Here is a 17546-nt window from a genome sequence, read left to right as displayed (position 1 = left end):
GGGTACTCGTTTTATTCCATCTGACCCACAGAATGTTAATCTGGTACCCATTTGGACATACGATTCGCAGATATGTTTATATTACGAATAAATTAACATAGGTGAGACTGTCGGTAAAGAAGACGGCACGATGCACAGCTCTCTCGTATGGCGCTACCGTCATTCCTAGGCAAAATTTACTCGAAACTCGTGCAGATGCATAGCTGCATTTTCTTTATATTTATTCCTGTTACATTCAACGATTGTGATATTTGTGGTGCTATTGAAAATTAAGAATCTTTTTGAATATCGCTCCTCCCGGGATGATGCGTGAGTGCGATATACTGACAATTCGCTCTTTACCAACACAATTGGATTTATGAGGATTCGTAGGAGCTAAACGGTAAACAAAAGTCATCAATTCACTGCACCTTTGTTCTTTTTTATTATGATCGAACTCCTTTGTGTTTAATACTTATCGATGTACACAAACATGTATTCCATTTGAAGGTGTCTTCCACAAAATTACTTCAAGATATGGTACAACAGATTAACGGTCTTTAATGTTGAATAGATGGAAAGCATCTCGGTTGTATTTGAGGTTAGAATATGTCATTACTGTCAATTGAACGGATATCCTAGGAGAGGTCTATCGTTATCAGCGCATTATCATTGATTTTTCTAATTTATATTAGATCATTCTTATAAATATCGATATGAATACACTGATCTAGAAGACTACGATTCACTTTATAATGGCTGTATTTCGAAAAACTGGTATAGGAGTTTAGGCCATCGACCGTATCAGCTGTTGTGATCCATACACTTTATACATTCCTCTTGTATAAAAAAAAACATTATTATTTTATATTTATAATAAACGATGTATATCAATTGAACGAAAGAATTCATTAAATGTGACTCAATAAAATTCCTGTCTTTAATGTCTGTAATTAATCGTTAAAATGATTTTTTTTTTAATGTTATATTCATCAATAAAGTGATCTACGCCTGTTTGATAATATATTCTTTACTTATTTAGATATAAAAGCTGGATCATTTTTTTTGTTCGTACGTTAGTAACACTGATCGATCATTTATCAGTGCACACACATCTAACGCTTTTATCTATGAATGTAAACACAATCACTTTTCACACAAATCGAATTCATTCAAATGTTTCTCTTATGCACTGCGGCTATAAAAATTCCACTTTTCCATTTTCCTTATCAACCCATTTCAGTTATTCCTGTAAAAGTGTTTGCGATAATTTTATAATTCGTGTTCTTTGTTAAAATATGTCGTACAAAAATTAATCTACTCGTAAATTGACGTAGCCGTATTTTATCATATAGATATATAGTAATATTCGACATGCAACCCCTGTGTCCAGGTCATCCCGAAACATTGAAAATGTAAGATCTTTGATTTATTATTATTATCGCGTATCAAGTACGCGGTAGATATGTAGATATTTAAAAAAAAAAAAAGAAAGAAAATTGCTAATCCTAATATTAATAGTAGTATTAACCATTAAGGGTTAAGATAGCGAAACGTCGCGGGCACAATGCAATCGTTTCCAGCGTCAAAAAACAGAAAAAGAAAAGGAAAAAAAACTTGCGATAATTGGTGTGTTTTCATAACAATAAGTATTGTCCATGTAACCTAACTCTACCGATCTTCGTATAGCAATTACCAACCGTGTTGAATTCTTATTTTTTCAGGCCATCGGCGTCGCAGATATCAAAGGCAGGCTGGTAGAATGGCAGAGGACGAGAGGCAAATTAGAGCGGCAGCTGAGACACTGTTGACCGGTTCTCTCAACTCCCAGAGGAGCTCGTACACTCAGCAAAGTATAACTCGAACCCCGGATATCATTCTTAGCGAGGATCTTATCGCGGGCGCAATGCAAAACGGGAGGATGTCGAACGTCAGACGTTTCTTTTGCCTCTTCGTCACCTTCGACATTCTGCTCACATTTCTTATGTGGCTGATTTGCACGATGGTAAATAATCCTGTCCACCTTCGCCTCAACGATCTTCGATTGTATTCGTACTTAATCGTAATCATGATTTTTAGATCGCTGGCGAGAGCTTGGAATCGGCTTTCATGAACCAAGTAGTCCACTATCACATAAAGACTTCTTTGTTCGATATAGTGGTAAGTGTATACGATTACGATTAATCAGGTAATTATTCGTGTTAACACGCTCGATTCGTGATAATTGTTTCATCGTGTTCCACGTGAACAGAGAGATTTTACGGATTTCATCTTCTCAGATGGCAGCGATTTGCAGGTTCACGGTGTTGTTGCTCTTCTACGCGTTGCTTCGTTTGGACCATTGGGTCATCGTAGCTGTAAGTGGTAAAATTTCGTCAGAATATTCTAGTACCGTTTATGTTTTTATAAAAGAGGTACGATATTTGTTTTAGTTGACGACTGCCACGACCTGTGCCTTCTTAATCGCTAAAGTATTTCTTTTCGATGTAAGTTTCCATTCCTACGTTTGACAAATTGAATTTCGATAGTGAAACACTTATGTTATGATTCTCTTTTTCCCTAGTGGTCAACATGCAGTCAACCAGTATTTCAAGTTCTTCTTATCCTTACGTCCTTCGTATTGCCTTGGGTGGAAGCTTGGTTCTTCGACATTCGCGTGTTACCTCAAGAAACGCATGCTAGAAATTGGCTTAGGCGTACGATACATTATTGCTTTTTATAAAGAAAGAATCATTTTGTTTTCCAATCATGAATAGAAGTTTGATACTGATTTTAGATTTCGCTAATAGCGAAAGAGAACCGCTTTTACGAGGCGTCACGTCGGAGACACGCCAGTATACAAGCATCGAACCACCTACGGGAACATTTTTCACCCCTATGGATTCACCGGATCACTCTGATCACGAGGACGAAAGTTCAAGAAGACCAGGAAGCGCGAGAGCGAACGAAGCATTCGGTTCGAAGCCTTTGCCGAGACTCACACCAGAAATGGTACACCCGAATCTTAATTGTTTATGAGGGTGCTTTAAATGGACGAGAATTTTTAATTGTATTTAGGTAGAGGACTACAAGAGGAAAGCCAACGTGTTGGTACAGAATTGTCATGATTTATTACTGTCTACAGATTGGCAGATCGAAAGTATATTGTCGAACGGTGATATTATATTTTATATGCACCATCCTAAAATAGATGGGAAAATTTTTAAAATAGTAGTAAGTTTTCAATGTTCTGAGTTTCGTTTTCATATTATGTCGGGATAATTTAATACCCTTTTTACAGGGACTTGTAGAGGCTCCTGCTAGTGTACTTGCCGATCAATTATTCAACGACATTGAATCGTTACCGACGTGGAATAAACTTGTTGTTGAATCGAAAAAATTACTGGTAACATTTTGTTTTTTTAATATGTGGAACATGGGCTTATTTTAGTCTAGGGAGAGCCTAAGAGTTGCACGTGACAGTAGAATAATTAAAATAATTTATTTTCACGAAATTTTTTTCATTAGCATATAGACGAGGATACGGATATTATTTACCAAGCAACGGGTCCTCAAGGCGGAGGTACTATTAGCGCTCGGGATTTCGTTATTTTAAGACATCGTACACAGTACGGTAATTATTATATTAGCAGTGGTACATCGGTGCCTTTCCCCGTACAACATCGTAATAAATATGTTAGGTAAGATTAAAAATAACTTATGTCATATAAAATATCTCTTGACTTGTGTCAAAAATGTTTTGTACTTTCTTATTTAAGAGCCGAAAACAATATAAGTTGTTGGGCGGCGGAAGAGCTGCTTGGCCAAGCAAATAGTTGCCGATTCACGTGGATTATTAATACAAATTTAAAAGGCTGGATTCCACAGAAACTCGTAGACAAATCGATGTCTGCTGCATTGGTAGATTTCATATCTTATGTAAGGAATTATGTGGACGAAATGCAAAAGACTTTTGCTTAGGTGTAACATTTGTTTCGGTGAAACGAACCACGGTCTTTCATAATCATCCCTATGTATTTGTGCAATCAAGAACAATTTCAATCTTTTATAATGATTCGAGAGAAATGCAATACCAAATACAAAATCATGACATGGTGTCTCTGTAATGTTTTTCATGTGTTATGTATTTAGACTAAATTGAATGACAAATGTAGAAAAAGTCTGTACATGTTTCTTGTTGAAGAGTTTACAGACTCGCGGAACGATGGAAAAAGACTTTTTTTACACACTTTGTACTTCATAAACAGAAATTCATCGAGGTTCGAAACACGTACTATTGTTAAGAAAGATATATTTTAAACTGACAGAAGCATTTTAAGTTGGTGAAACAACGTGGAAGAGAATCATGTTTTGCAATCACCTTACGATAGGATATGATATAAATTTTGTATCGTTTCTTTATAAATCATTCCTGAGTAATTTTATTTTAATAAAACCACAACAGATGTTTCTATTGCGTATTGATGATAATTGTGGCATTTAAATGTTTTATTATTCTATGTAGCTTTGCAGTATGTGGATTCTCTTATCATTGTTCCTAATATAAAAAACTGTTTATCTTCAAATGTAAAATGACAGGAAAAAAATGATATTTATTATACAAATATGTTTTCTAACATATCTATTTAGTTAATTATCCCGAATTTACAGAACTTCCATTTAGCTATAGATATCTCAATGTGCATAAGTGTTTCGTGCTTAACACAAATTGTTATTTCACATGTTCCACCAAATTTAATTATTGTCTTCGTAATGTTTCATTATTATATGTACAAAGTAAACAGTTATGTTGGGAGAAAAGTACCAAATAATTTTAAAAAAAGATGTCATGCAAAACGAATAGATAATTATATAAATAATTTAATACAAAGAATGTATAAAACATCATTTTTTGTGCTTGTTAGTATTTTAAGCTTTATTTGATCAAAAATGTTTTTTTTTAATACGTTTCACATATGCAAAAGTAATCTATATAATATTTAAGAGTAATATTTTTTCTGTTTATTTAATATATATTGGAATAATTTGATAAAATTGTAATTTCTGTTTCAAGCCAATACTACCTGGTATATTCATTATATCTACTTTCATTCCTGCGTTATATTTCTTTGCACGTACATATTACTACATGATTCACTAGTCACGTTTTATATTTTTGTTCGTTAGTAGATTCATTTAAATAAAATTAGTAATGTAATTAATTTTTAAATTTATAGAAGGTGCGAGTGAATTGCGACTTTGAACGGACAACGATAAAATTAATGATGTACCTATTGAAAATCGATTATAATGTACTTAATTTTCTAAAATTGGCCTAAATAAACACGATTGCTTGTAAATTATTGATGTTGTTCCATAGTAATGTACAATAATTTAAAAGCTTTCTATTTATAATTCGTACTTTAAAAAATGATTTAGCTTTTTCAACTTAATTAAGGTTATTTATTTCTGAATTAAAATTTCCATCCATTCTTCAATTCCCTTCTATTACTTATTTTTATTATGTACATTATTCGATTTTTTCTTTGGTATTTATTATATGAACGTTCCGTTACAATTAGTATTAAAGTTTTGAAGCAATTTTTATTTTCTATCAGTGGCTGTGATTAGTCGTCCCATCTCGGCGTCCTCTGTTTCGACCAATCAGATTCGTCGTTATAGATTAAGTGCGCGAAGTGTGACACAGTACGTCATTCTTCTTCGAAGCTTCGTCCGTTTGGCACGCGTCTGCAACAGGTGAGATTAAATTACCTTAAAATATTAAAATTAAATTATTTTTCGGGTGTTAAAAGTACAAAAAACAGAAAGACAATTCGAAGGGATATCTAGATTCCTGATTTTTGGCATTAATTTGGCGTTTTCTTCAAAAATACGCGAGTTGAAAATTTTTGCCCCCCACGAATTCACAATGAAATTGGAACAGCAAAATCTGAATTACTTTCCCATTATATCAACAATTTCTTGAACATTATTGCATTTTTATCAGTATCATAACGGTTTTATCTGTTTTTAGAGTTCATGCTGAGTTCTATTCAAAATTAGTTCTGCTTCCCTGTTGTTTTACCTAATCTTTAGGATTAGGAGCAGCTCGCGAAAATGAGATTTTAACCTACATTGCTATTTCAGAACGTGAAACACAAATACCATTTTAATCAATTTATTTCATTTCTGCTAAATTTTGTTACAGCGCGAAGTGTTCCTGCTTTTTATACCAGGATGGAACAGATGGCGTTCGTTCTCGAAGCACAAATTCAAAACCAGTCCAGTCTTGTTGGATTTGTAGTCACTGGCGATGCATGGAGTCGGGAGAACAGGTGGCGCCTGCGCCGGCGCGACGGTCTGAGACCGTACCAGATGGCCAGTCGGTCTCGCGCCTCACGCGTGTGCGGATCGGTAATTGTGGTCGTCTGTCGAGTTCGAATATCGTGTGCTCCGATTACTTTATATCAGTTTTCAGAACGATTGTCAACGATTGGTGTGACGAGAACTTGACATTTACTTTGTCGTGTGAAACTGCAACTGCACTTTGCATCCCAACGGAAGCGACACTGGTCCAGGACGATGCCGGAAACGTAAGGGACGCGCCGAAGCGTCAACGACGGGATGATGCAGAAATGGTGAGTTTGAATAATTCTCTTTTATTATTTCTTTCATTTAATATGCGAATTCGTTTACGATAATTTGTGCCATTTTTACTTGTTTCGTGTATTTACCGGTAACAATTTTCGTGGATTCTTAAGTAAACTGCGTCGATAAAAATGCGACCACATGACAGATTCTCAAGTGCAGAAAGTACGGTTCATAACCTTTTGTTGTATTTTATTGCAAATAGTATTTTTTCCAACCATAAGTTGCACACTTCATTATAAATGAAATTATCTAATGAAAATCACACTTTTAAAAAATGTTGCAAATGTGCAGTATCCTTGATTAAATTTTTTAAATTAAAAACAATTATTCATTATGTATTTTTTTGTTTTGAAAATTGATAGAATTATGTTACAAAAGGTTAAAATATGTTGAGGAAACGTAGGACTTTTACAAACGGATTTCTGAACCCAATAAGTGTTCGATTCGGAAATCAAACGAAACAGACACTCGATAAATCTCCACTTGTAACTTCCGCTATTCCTTTCTGGTTTATGCGCCTCAAGTCTTATCGAGGTCGCGCTTTCGATATCTATCTCTGATCCTTCGGGTGAGATCCTTTTGACCTTCGACCTTCCGAATCCAGCAAATACGCATCTATATATACATATATATATATATATATATATATTTAAAAAGGTAAATCCTACAATGATAGGAAATAACACAATAACAACTTTAAAGAATAGTTAGATTTAAAAACAAAGCTTACGAGTAAGCAAGAAATTATGGTACAATATTCTTTTTTCCTTAAGAAAGACAGGATTTCGCGGTTTCGAATGCATTATCGTCGGAAAAGTAACATCCTTCCTTTTTGTACGTGCACTTCCGTTTTGAGGTAACTTTGTTTGAAACTAGTTCCTGTCGTCTTTTCCTCTTGAAAGAAGTTTGAACGTCGAGGAGGAAAAGTTTTTCGTTCCCGTTCGTTTTAACGAATCCCCGCGCAGTTCAGCCATCCAATATTTTTTTTAGTAATTATACCATCCTTGCAAAAATAATTCGACGTAAAATTTTGTAAATATTAATTTTCGAATAGCAGATGAAGATATTAGGAAGGAAGTTTAAGGTATCCGATTAATTTATTTCTTGAAATCCAAGATTCTTTAAGATTCCAATATTAGAAAAAGGAAAAAGGGACGCGATGTTTCTCGTTTTCCGTTGAATAAAATTTACCTAAACAGACGCGAAGATTTATGAAACGTCCTGATACGTTCCAACAGGTTGTTGATTCGCTCCCCTGTTTTTCTTCCCCTAAATCATCGAAGAAGCATACGCACTAAAATCCCTTTCCTTCCTTACCCCAATTTCCGTATGACGATATTGTTTCTATTCCGAACATTGCCATGGTTATATCGCCGGGCTACCGGGAACAGGAATAAATGTAGACGCTCGAAAGGAGCGTGATACTATGTTAGCTAATTTTAGCGATTTTACGAGCGTTTTGCGATAAAACGAAATTCATGGGAAACGGAGGTGACGACTGACTTCGAAGTTACGGGCGTTTGTTCCCGTTAAATTATCGTGCCACGTTGGTCGACCAACTTGTATAGAACGTCCACCTTTTCTTCGTTTCGAGAATAATTTCTCATTTGCAGTTTCACTTTTGATCTTTCGAAATCATCAAAATTTCTCAGCGACGCTTTCTACCCCTCGTCGTTCCATAAACTGGTAATTAAAATGGTAAAAATTGCTCTGATAATTAGATGATGTAATCCAAGCGTCACGATAAGATTCTTGTCAACCGGAAGCCGCTTCGCGATTAATCAGAAGCTTGACGGAAGTCTAGCCGGAGGGATCAAAGACTTAAGAGGACAGAAAAGAGAGCAACAAAAGTCGTATAAAAATTTTATGTACTTTTCCAACGTTGCTAATCCTTTGAGTCGCCTGTTATGCTGTCGTCTTCAAAGCAATCTTTACGTGGATCTTCAATCTTTCACTGCATATCCTCTTTTCTCTTTTTTATTTCTCGTAAATCCTATTGGTAGCTTTTGTACGCTCGTTGCTTCCATTCCCTGTGTATCTTCCCTGTCATTTCCAATTTCCGCATTCGTACCGTTAATTTCCTTCTTTTATATCGAAAGCAATATTATTTCAGAAGCAATTATTATTTTCTAAATGCCATCCAAGGTGGTTAACAAAGCCTCCGGGAACGGAGGGTAGTTGAAAATTTCCTGTTGGAGCTGTAAAGAAGTTTTTCAACATTGCCCTCAATTTCTCCGTCCCCTTTGTTCCTTCCACGTCTTTCTCCCTTTGTCACACTTTTTTCCCTATTTTCTCTTTTCCACTGTTTTCCCTCAACATCATCCCCTAGCGAAGGTCAACCAACGTAGGTTGGTTACCATAGCGACACGCAAGTTCGGCTTGTGTCGCCCGTTTTCATCCCTTTTCCATGTGTTCAACGTGCGAAAACAGGACTCGTGACCAAGAACCATCGTGAACATGGAATTACGTCGATGGTGGAACGAAGAAAGTTTCAAACAACCGTTCCGTGCTTAATTAACAATTTATCTTTTCATTTGGAATTCGCGTATACATCTGCAACATGGTCATTTTTATTTTCGGAATCTTTTTCTATCGCTCCACCCCCTGAGATTTATTCGAAATCCCGTCGATGTTTATTTGCGAACGGAAAGAAGACGTCCGATCGACGTTTCGTAGACGGAGCTGGTTTAATTTGCGGCTCGAATGAACGAGCTACTGTTTCGTGATCGATGTCAGTCCAGCCACGATGTTGTGTTTGTTTTGCAACGATCTTACGTCCTTTAATCCCCCTGATCAGTCTGAACATTGATCGTTACCCCGGCGGAGAACGAAATCCCTTCTATATTCAAAATAAACATTTCTTCGTGTGACATCACTTTATTCGGGAATCAAGCAACCTCCTCGCTGTTTATTCCTCTCTCTCTTAAATATTTTCCTCGAATTTTCTGCCGTATCTCGTCGGAATTGTTAATCGAGTTCGAACATTGATTGCTACCCCAGTGGCAATCGCGAATTTTTCTTTATTCTTTCTCCTTTCGAATATTGATCTGCAATTTTCCAGCGTTTTTCCATGGAATCGGTGATCGGTTTGAAAATTGATTGCTGCTTTAATGAAAGTCGAAGCAAACGTTTCCGAGCGAAAATTGCGAACTTTCCCTCGTTGCCTTTTTCCCTTATACGGTCGCCTGAAATTTCGTTAGAGTTCGAATCGTTAACGCGGCGCCACGAACTTTTTGCCAGGCTGTTTCGGATATCACGCGGTCTCTTGCCAAGAGTTTCGTAACGAGGCTGTCGCGGGTATATTCGAGCACGAGCCATTGACATCGTGAATGCCAACCGACCACCTGTAGAAAGCAGCGTTGCGAGCCAACTCACTGTCGTCGCCTGTTCTGTCCTGCTAACTTTCAGCTTGTTACGCGTGTCCGAACGTGTCAACCGGTGGACACCGGCGATCAAGCTGACCTTAACTTTAATGGAACTTCAACTATGTTTAAAGTTACCCTGGTGGTTGTCCGTGAGATTAATGCTAATTGTGTAGAACACACCAGGACAACTTGTGTCGTTAAGAGAAATAAGCGGACAGATTTGTTAGTTTATAAATTCTTATTGGGAATATACAGTGAGAGGCAGAAGTGAGTAGACACTGTTCAAAATAGAACACCTCGGTTAAAATTGGACTATTAAAAGAAGCTATTAAAATTAATTCACTTAAAAAATTACAATTTGTTGAAATCGTATAAAAAAATAGTGAATGGTAATTTTTCAACTCTTTTATGTGTGTCTATAATGAAAATTTAAAATATGTCTTTTGCAGATTCAGATAAATTATGTGTATGCTGAAAATTTCATCGAGATCAATCAACGTAAATTTAAAAGTTATAAGTAATTAAAATTTCCGAAAATCGCGACTTTTCATCTAAGAACGAAACTAGTCATGTTTTTCACAAAAGTTGAAAAATTGCCATTCACTATTTTTTTTCACGATTTCCACAAATTCTAATTTTAATAGTTTCTTAAAAAACTTCAAGGTATTTAGTCCAATTTTAACCGAGGTATTCTATTTTGCCTCTCACTGTATATTTTAGTCGAATGAAGTTTTTATTTTTGTGAAATTGTAAATAAAAATTGTGTTGGAATTAAGCAACACAAAACACTAGATAATGTAACATCCTTCAGATAAAAATTCTAGTTACAGCAGTGTTTAAGTATAAATTATGATTAATATTATAATATAGACTAATTTGTAATATTGTTTTATGCCTTTTTATTCCGAAAAATGTATTCATTTCGCGCCTTACCGCTTTTTTACGGAGTAAGTAGTATAGATCAGTGATAGGTCAGACGAGGACCAGTATAGGTCAGCCATAAGTCAGACAATGCGTTTCTTATTACTTTCCATAAAATATCTCTATTTTATCTATCGTAAAGCGGGAAGAATCGAAACGTTACGATTCATTTGTTCAGAAATTGACAATAAATTTTGCGGTAAAGGCAATATAGGTATTTATCGATCGATTGTCTCGTACAACTTTAAGGGTTCTGATTGCATCGCGTAGATTTTTCTTTTGAAACCTTGCCAGACACGTTATTCGCCCGTTTCCCTGTATCGTGTTTATTCGTCGTCGTTGCAGCTGTATTCCCCTCCTGTTATCTCGAGACGTATGTAGGCGTTGAAAACGATCGAACCTTTTGATCGACGAATCGAACGCGTGTCTTTCCCTGCACATGTCTCGATCCGAAACGGTTCAATTCCCAAAACATTTCTCACGTTCCTTTCGTCGCGTTAAATTCCACGGAATCTCGTCGCCCAAAAAAATAAATTGAATTCCTGATGAAATTCTGCAGTTTTTAAAGCCCGCCGAGCGTTCGAAACGATGTGGATAGAATTTCTTTTTTTTTTTGTTGGATATTTTAATCAAATCAATATTTCAATTTTGTATCACAATTATTATAAAGTCACCAAGGTGTTACAATTTCGAGCGTTCTTGATTTTCATGAAAATTCATCAGTCTCGAAAATAAACTTGGAACAGTGTAAATACAATTCACTATGTTTTTTGACGCTAGAAAATGTTATCATAACTGAAGTGGAATAGGTTCGCAAATACCCGTGCCAAAAACCGGTCTGATATCGTGCCTCTGTTAGTCATTTATCGCGGAAGTTTATCTCATAACATCTTTAAAGCGCGTCGTTGTACAGTTACACTTGCGAGTACCGCAATAAGCTGTATTTTCCTCGGTCCTCCAGCGATCTAAGTCGTCGGTTGCCAAGATATTAGTTCGAAAGTTAATTTTATCGTATCCCACGTGCACTGCCTTTCGTATTTTCAGACATTGCACCGTCGACAGAGATAAATAACGAAGGAAGAAATTGCAAAATGAACTGTGCTCTGCCTCTCGAACGATTTCTCAGCAAATTTTTATCGATAGGACAGTCATGTAACGGGAAATAAATACAAGTTCTTCGGCTAAATATTTCCAATTTTATCAGTATTTTCTTCCCGATTGCGTTTCACCCTCTTGGATCACGCTACAAGCGATCAAATTCGTGCACACCAACAATCGTTCACTTATGAAATATCGTCTGGTCGTTGTGCCACAATGAAGCATGATTTATACAGACGATCCGGTCACGCCATAATCACGGTACAATCAAACACCGATTCGATATCTTTCGAGCGGGTTAATCGTACTCGGTGTTTCACGTTCGTAGAACGATCGATCGGCGAGGGTGAACCGGTTGTGCCTAATTGTAAATCAAGCCAAAACGTTTGATTCGCATTTGTATGCTGCAACGCGGCCAGTTGCTCGACAATGGTGGTACTTAAATTGCGCCCGCTGGATTGGGAAAATACATTGTGCGACATTTTATTGATTCCCTTGGCTGGCTCGATTGTGCGCCATCAACTAAGCGTATTTGATGCTGATAGACTGGAATATACATTCGATTGCGGTTATTAACACGTTGACGAACGATGTCACGTCGATGGAATTTTGATACGCGGATTTATATATCATTCGCGGTTTACTCCGATTCTCTCTAACACTCGTTTCAAGATTGAAATTAAACAAGTAGAGATAATTTACAATTAGTTTCGTCTTGGATCGATTTCTCGGTCGTACAATTCGATTTCTTGTCGAAGTCGCAAGCTTCCCCATTCCTTGTTCAAAAATTCCCTCTGTCACCGGGTCTCGAAGAGATAATTTTATTCGATTTACGGAGACGGTACGAAGCTTCCGTCACCGTAAGATTTTAAGTGGCCACTCAGACCGGCCACTCCACCTCGGCGACGTTTCATCGTCGATTGCAAGCCACTCTTCGCCTTTATGCAGATACCCAGAACGCTAGATAAGATTAGAAGTAATTTTCAGAATTAAAAAATTATTTGTTGCCACTACGATCTCTGTTATTCTCCTCAATTTCGTTAGTTTAAGGGGTTAGGCCTTAGAGCAAGAAAAAATAGGCATATTTTGGGAATTTAATAAGAAAAAAGCTTGCCTTCATTTTACAACTAATAAACTTTAAAAATTAATTTTTGTATAGTAATTCAAATCAAAATATGGGCTCTGCAGCATTGTTGGGCTAAACGGCCGGACCAGCAGCTCCTTTAATTTTTAACTTGGGATAAAAAACCAAAATATTTTCGATTATATATGAGAACAGCTACGTAGGATTTTTTTGATATATTGATTTTTGCAAAATTGGTGTATTTTTCAAGAAAAAAATCGCCAGAAAATTATTTATAACAAAAGAACTATGCAATATAATGAAAAAATCCTATGTAGTTCGATAGAGAATTTAATTTTGAATATACTGTTAAATTTTTTAATCGATTGGTGATGATCTGTTTAATTTATGAGTCCGCCCAGTTTGAAAAATGCAGTCCCTCCTGGTCTGCTGCGCCAGAATTCGAAATTCGAGTACTTAGAGATTTTTTCCACCCATAATCTCTTGCCATATCATTTTTAAGAAATTAAGCATCTTTTAAACAAAAAAAAATTTCAATTTTTTCAAAATTGAAAAGTGGTCTAACCCCTTATTGATAAGGAGGATCAGAAGCGATGAACCCTATAAATCGAGTAGCTATGATCGAAGGATACATTTAGTCGGAAGCAGAAGCGTATCATTTCTTGGTGATACTCGTCTCCTTGGCCATTCGCGTTCGAGGAAATCTTGATCGATCGTTTTACATCGCGTGGGACGCGATATGGATATCGTTGAGGGGGCGGGGATAAATGGATACAAGTGGATTTGCGAGGAAATTTACTCGGAAGAGCGGTGTGTTGACGAGTTACGAGGATATCGGCCGATGGGATGAAACGCGTTACGGCGATGGAAGGGAATCGTCGAGTTACGGTTATTGGAATTGATGCGTGGATGTTTACCGCCTACTTCCTCCGTCTGTTCCCACTTCCTTATTATTCTCCTCCTTACTTCTGCTCGTTGTCGCCCGTTTACCTCCGCCCTTACACGAACGACAGATCTCTTAAGCAAATTTCTCAACTTCTTTCTCCATTTAAAAGTAACTTACTTCGTTGAATTAGAAACAAATGCCATAGACCGTCGGAATAATCCCAAGAGAAGAAGCGTTGAGAATTATTTTCACCGGGACATCGATTCTTCTCTTCTTCTACGGTTTCCAGAATTCCTGCGGTCTTGGACGAAATGAAAGTTGAAAACTATTTTGCAGTTGAATCAAATTTTTCTCGATAAGTCGGCTTCTCCCGATGGCTTCGATTTGTTGTAGCCAATGCGAAGTTTATCCCGCGGGATCGAACATTACCATTCAATAACGGGAATCTTTGTCCTCTTTCGAAATACTTAAAAATCTCGTTGAAAACTTGAAACCCTTAGTTGCTGTGGGAGGACACTTTAATTCTACCGAGTGAACAGTTATAGGAAACTCTGATAACTTTACGTAATTTCGTCGATGGCAGTGGTAACCGTAAACTGTTTAAGTGCATCTCATCACCCTACGAGGAAAACGTTAATTCCGTGTTACGATCCGCATTGGTTATGCTAATCGCGTAATAGCCTCGGTTACTATCTACAGAAACTTCTCTCTCTTAAAATAGACGTAATTGCTGTAGGAATGGATTAAAGGGAAATTTTAATTAAATTCATTTGCAACGTCAGCCGCAAACGTATCGAGATTAAATCGAACATTACAACACGTTCAATTCTGCATTACGAGCCGCAAATGCGGCTGAAATTTCTCCGGTTGAATGCTTGATTTTCCAGAGGTAACGGTTGCAGGGAACCACATCGGTGCTGCTATGATTACGTTGACCGTAATTAATTATCATGCAACAATTAACGCGTTGTAGCGGTCTCCGTTCGAGCTTATCGATACTTGTCTCCGTTGCGCGCTGCTAATAAAGAGGCATTCCATTGTTTAAACGATGCTTCAGGTAAACTTCGGATAACTAATGAAACTGCATTCAAGTTTCCCTCGAGTTTAATAGAATTCGGGAAAAATTTATCGATAGAAAAAGAAAATCCTTTTCGTTTCAACTTCTCGTTTTATCAACCTGTTAGAAACAAAGCTGTGTCGTAGTTTTTCCGCTAACGTTGTTTCTCCGCATCGTTTGCTCGTTCCACTGATTAGCCGAAAAGTTTCAAACGAAGTGATAAGCTGGAGGAAAGTTTGCGGAGGATTCGCGTGAACGAATCGGCTCGAAACGAAACGATTCTGGTTAGAGCTTCGAAAACTAAAATCTCGCGAAGCGGTGCACGACGCGTTAATTCTCGCCAGAGATTCGAGTCATTCGAGCTGTGACGATATAATTCGATCGGGCGAACACCGCGTACCTTCCCCTATCGTTGCTCGCCGTATAGTAACTAATGCAATCGCCCGAAAGTCTCATACCAGAGATAGGTCGCGTCACTTTAACGAGCTCCCAGCATCGAGTGACGAAACTTCCACGGGGATTTGGGTTGAGGATGTAACCTGTGCTTCCTGTCGCTAATAATGCGGTCCCCATGTCATATCTCCTCTATCGTTTGACACAGACTTCGAACGCTTCGGGACCTTGTATCAATCCATTGACACGTTATACATTATATCTATAGAGGATTATGTAATCGAACGTTATTGGAAAGTAATATTTTCATTCTTGTACCGTGCGTCCGATAGGATCTATACTCTGTACCCTAGAATTCATTGTAAAATGAAATTTCAACATTTTTAACTTTCAAATATTTATTTACAATTTGAATCGTCAGGATTCGAAACCATCTTGTCTTATTTTAAGTAGGCATCGTACACGCTATGCATCCTTCCGGTAAAACCCAACAGAATTCATGGTTCCTTCACAATACTGACGGAGACAGAATCGGAGAAGGTTGCTAAGCCCTGAAGTTTAACTTGGACAGCACTTGTGTAGTTTATTACGAAGTAAAGTCCTAGGGGTATACGACAAAATGCATAAACGTCGCGCAGCGGTACACTCGGGAGATTATATCGTAAAACTTGCTACGTGTTTAATCTATGTCCGTTTATGGTAACACGATTTACCGTTAAAACGACTTTAAACTTTGAGCTTCAAGGATTTTCCAGGTTTTCATATTCCGTTCGTTTACGCCTCGAGTACGATGTAACATCGTTCGGCAAGATCGTATTGATTTAAATGGAAGAAATGGAATGCCTGTTCGCAGCTGATTTTCCACGATACCAACATGTATACCATGGTATAGAGAACTTCGAAAGCAATCAAACTTCACGCAAGCCAATCTCGAACATGATACGAACAAGTTCCTAACGAGCTGTAAGTCACGCCGTTACGCCAACAAGAATATTCATTGATTGAAAGTGAATCAGCTTTTCCTGCTGAACTTCGATTAATCATTACAACACAGCAATTGCTATGGAAAGAAATAACTATACGTCGTTTAGAAGTATCATTCTATAGACAAATGAGATTTTTCCAGACGAATAAATCCAATGATAATGGAGAATGAGTCGTCTGAATTGAAATTTAAACATTATTTTCCTCGATATTGACTTTCCTGAGGAAAGTAGAATGCTCAGCATAATATAGAACTCGGAGGTTCCTTTTTCTTTCTCTTCGAATAGATGAGACAGGAAACTTAAAAGATTTTCTTTCGGTATTCGCTCAGTTACACGTACTATCCTTTTCTTATAGATATACAGAAACTTGTCGAAAGAGTTCGCGACGTACTTGGATTCGTGGCTTTCTGTTTCATTTCCTGCCTTTCTCGAGCAGACAGGAAACTTAGAAGATCTTCTTTCAGTGACCGAGTTTCTGTGCTTCCCTATAGATACCAAAGATCCGTCCGGAAAGTCGGCGACGCACGGTGTACTTAGAAATTGTACCCTCCGCCTTGTACCCTAAATTCCGTGAAATCCGTCCGCAAAGTCGGCGACTCGCGGGTCACCCTTTGAGCTTTGACTGAACTCACTGCAATTCAAATTGAAAGCAGCAAGTTGCCCCGCAGTTAAAAGCGATTGTCACGAGGTAGAACGTAACTTTGAAGCTCACGGATATTTTCAGGAACTCTGTGTTCTAACGACGGTTCTTTAAGCAAATTGGTCGGTAGTCGCGTTCCGCGGGAGGAATGGCAATTTCAGCGCGCGCAGGTTCATTATGAGCTGAAGCTTTTGAAATTTCGCTTCTGGCCATGCTCGTTAAACCGCGAAGAATTACGACCCTTTCACAGCCTCTCTTAGGCTGCACGTTCAAGTTTGCAACTCTGTTAGATTTCGTCCGCGCTTTTTAATTGGCTCTTTAAAACGGCCCCGTCATACGCGAACACCACGAGCGTTTCCTTAAATTTGCATCACGTATTCACGTGTTTCTGGCTCGGTAGCATTATTCTACCGCGGCCGAGATTTGCCAGTCGAATGCACGAAACGATGGGAATTGAAAGAAAATTCAAGTTGTCGTTCGATCTCGTTTTGTTTCAGAAAGTAACAA

At 37.5% G+C, this 17546-nt stretch overlaps 2 protein-coding genes across 5 annotated transcripts in view; both read left to right on the top strand.

The window, feature by feature from the left end:
• Window positions 1-149: 149 nt before the first annotated feature.
• On the top strand, window positions 150-5318 carry LOC114881954 (steroidogenic acute regulatory protein-like). 2 transcript variants are annotated; one of them, XM_029198838.2, is made up of 12 exons: window positions 150-382; window positions 1335-1394; window positions 1704-1984; window positions 2059-2139; window positions 2259-2336; window positions 2412-2465; window positions 2543-2675; window positions 2756-2970; window positions 3037-3192; window positions 3260-3364; window positions 3487-3659; window positions 3738-5318. In XM_029198838.2, exons 3-12 carry the CDS (start codon window positions 1742-1744, stop codon window positions 3937-3939), a joined length of 1440 nt encoding a protein of 479 aa, XP_029054671.1. In that variant the 5' UTR covers window positions 150-382; window positions 1335-1394; window positions 1704-1741; the 3' UTR covers window positions 3940-5318. The 2 variants fall into 2 exon arrangements, with proteins under 2 accessions (XP_029054671.1, XP_029054670.1); XM_029198837.2 differs by lacking the exon at window positions 1335-1394.
• Window positions 5319-6342: 1024 nt separating this feature from the next.
• The window catches only part of LOC114871772 (diacylglycerol kinase 1), a 56280-nt gene continuing 45076 nt past the window's right edge, over window positions 6343-17546 (top strand). For 2 of the 3 annotated variants that reach the window (XR_003788641.2, XM_029178102.2), the window contains exon 1: window positions 6355-6596. The gene's annotated coding sequence lies outside the window, so the exon portion shown is untranslated. Of the gene's footprint in view, window positions 6597-17546 lie in introns of all 3 variants that reach the window. The other variant, XM_046288388.1, reaches the window with a different exon arrangement.

The sequence above is a fragment of the Osmia bicornis genome, chromosome 13 (genome assembly GCF_907164935.1).
Source record: "Osmia bicornis bicornis chromosome 13, iOsmBic2.1, whole genome shotgun sequence".
NCBI classification, from domain to species: domain Eukaryota; kingdom Metazoa; phylum Arthropoda; class Insecta; order Hymenoptera; family Megachilidae; genus Osmia; species Osmia bicornis.
The sequence above is the reverse complement of the archived record's forward strand: the minus strand, read 5'-3'. Positions and strand labels throughout refer to the sequence as shown.

Excerpts from the sequence above, each read along its gene's own strand:
- LOC114881954 (XM_029198837.2), top strand. The coding sequence starts at position 1,742 with ATGGCAGAGGACGAGAGGCAAATTAGAGCGGCAGCTGAGACACTGTTG. Across the intron at positions 2,971-3,036 it reads CGAGACTCACACCAGAAATG|GTAGAGGACTACAAGAGGAA; the intron begins GTACACCCGAAT and ends AATTGTATTTAG. Across the intron at positions 3,365-3,486 it reads TTGAATCGAAAAAATTACTG|CATATAGACGAGGATACGGA; the intron begins GTAACATTTTGT and ends TTTTTTCATTAG.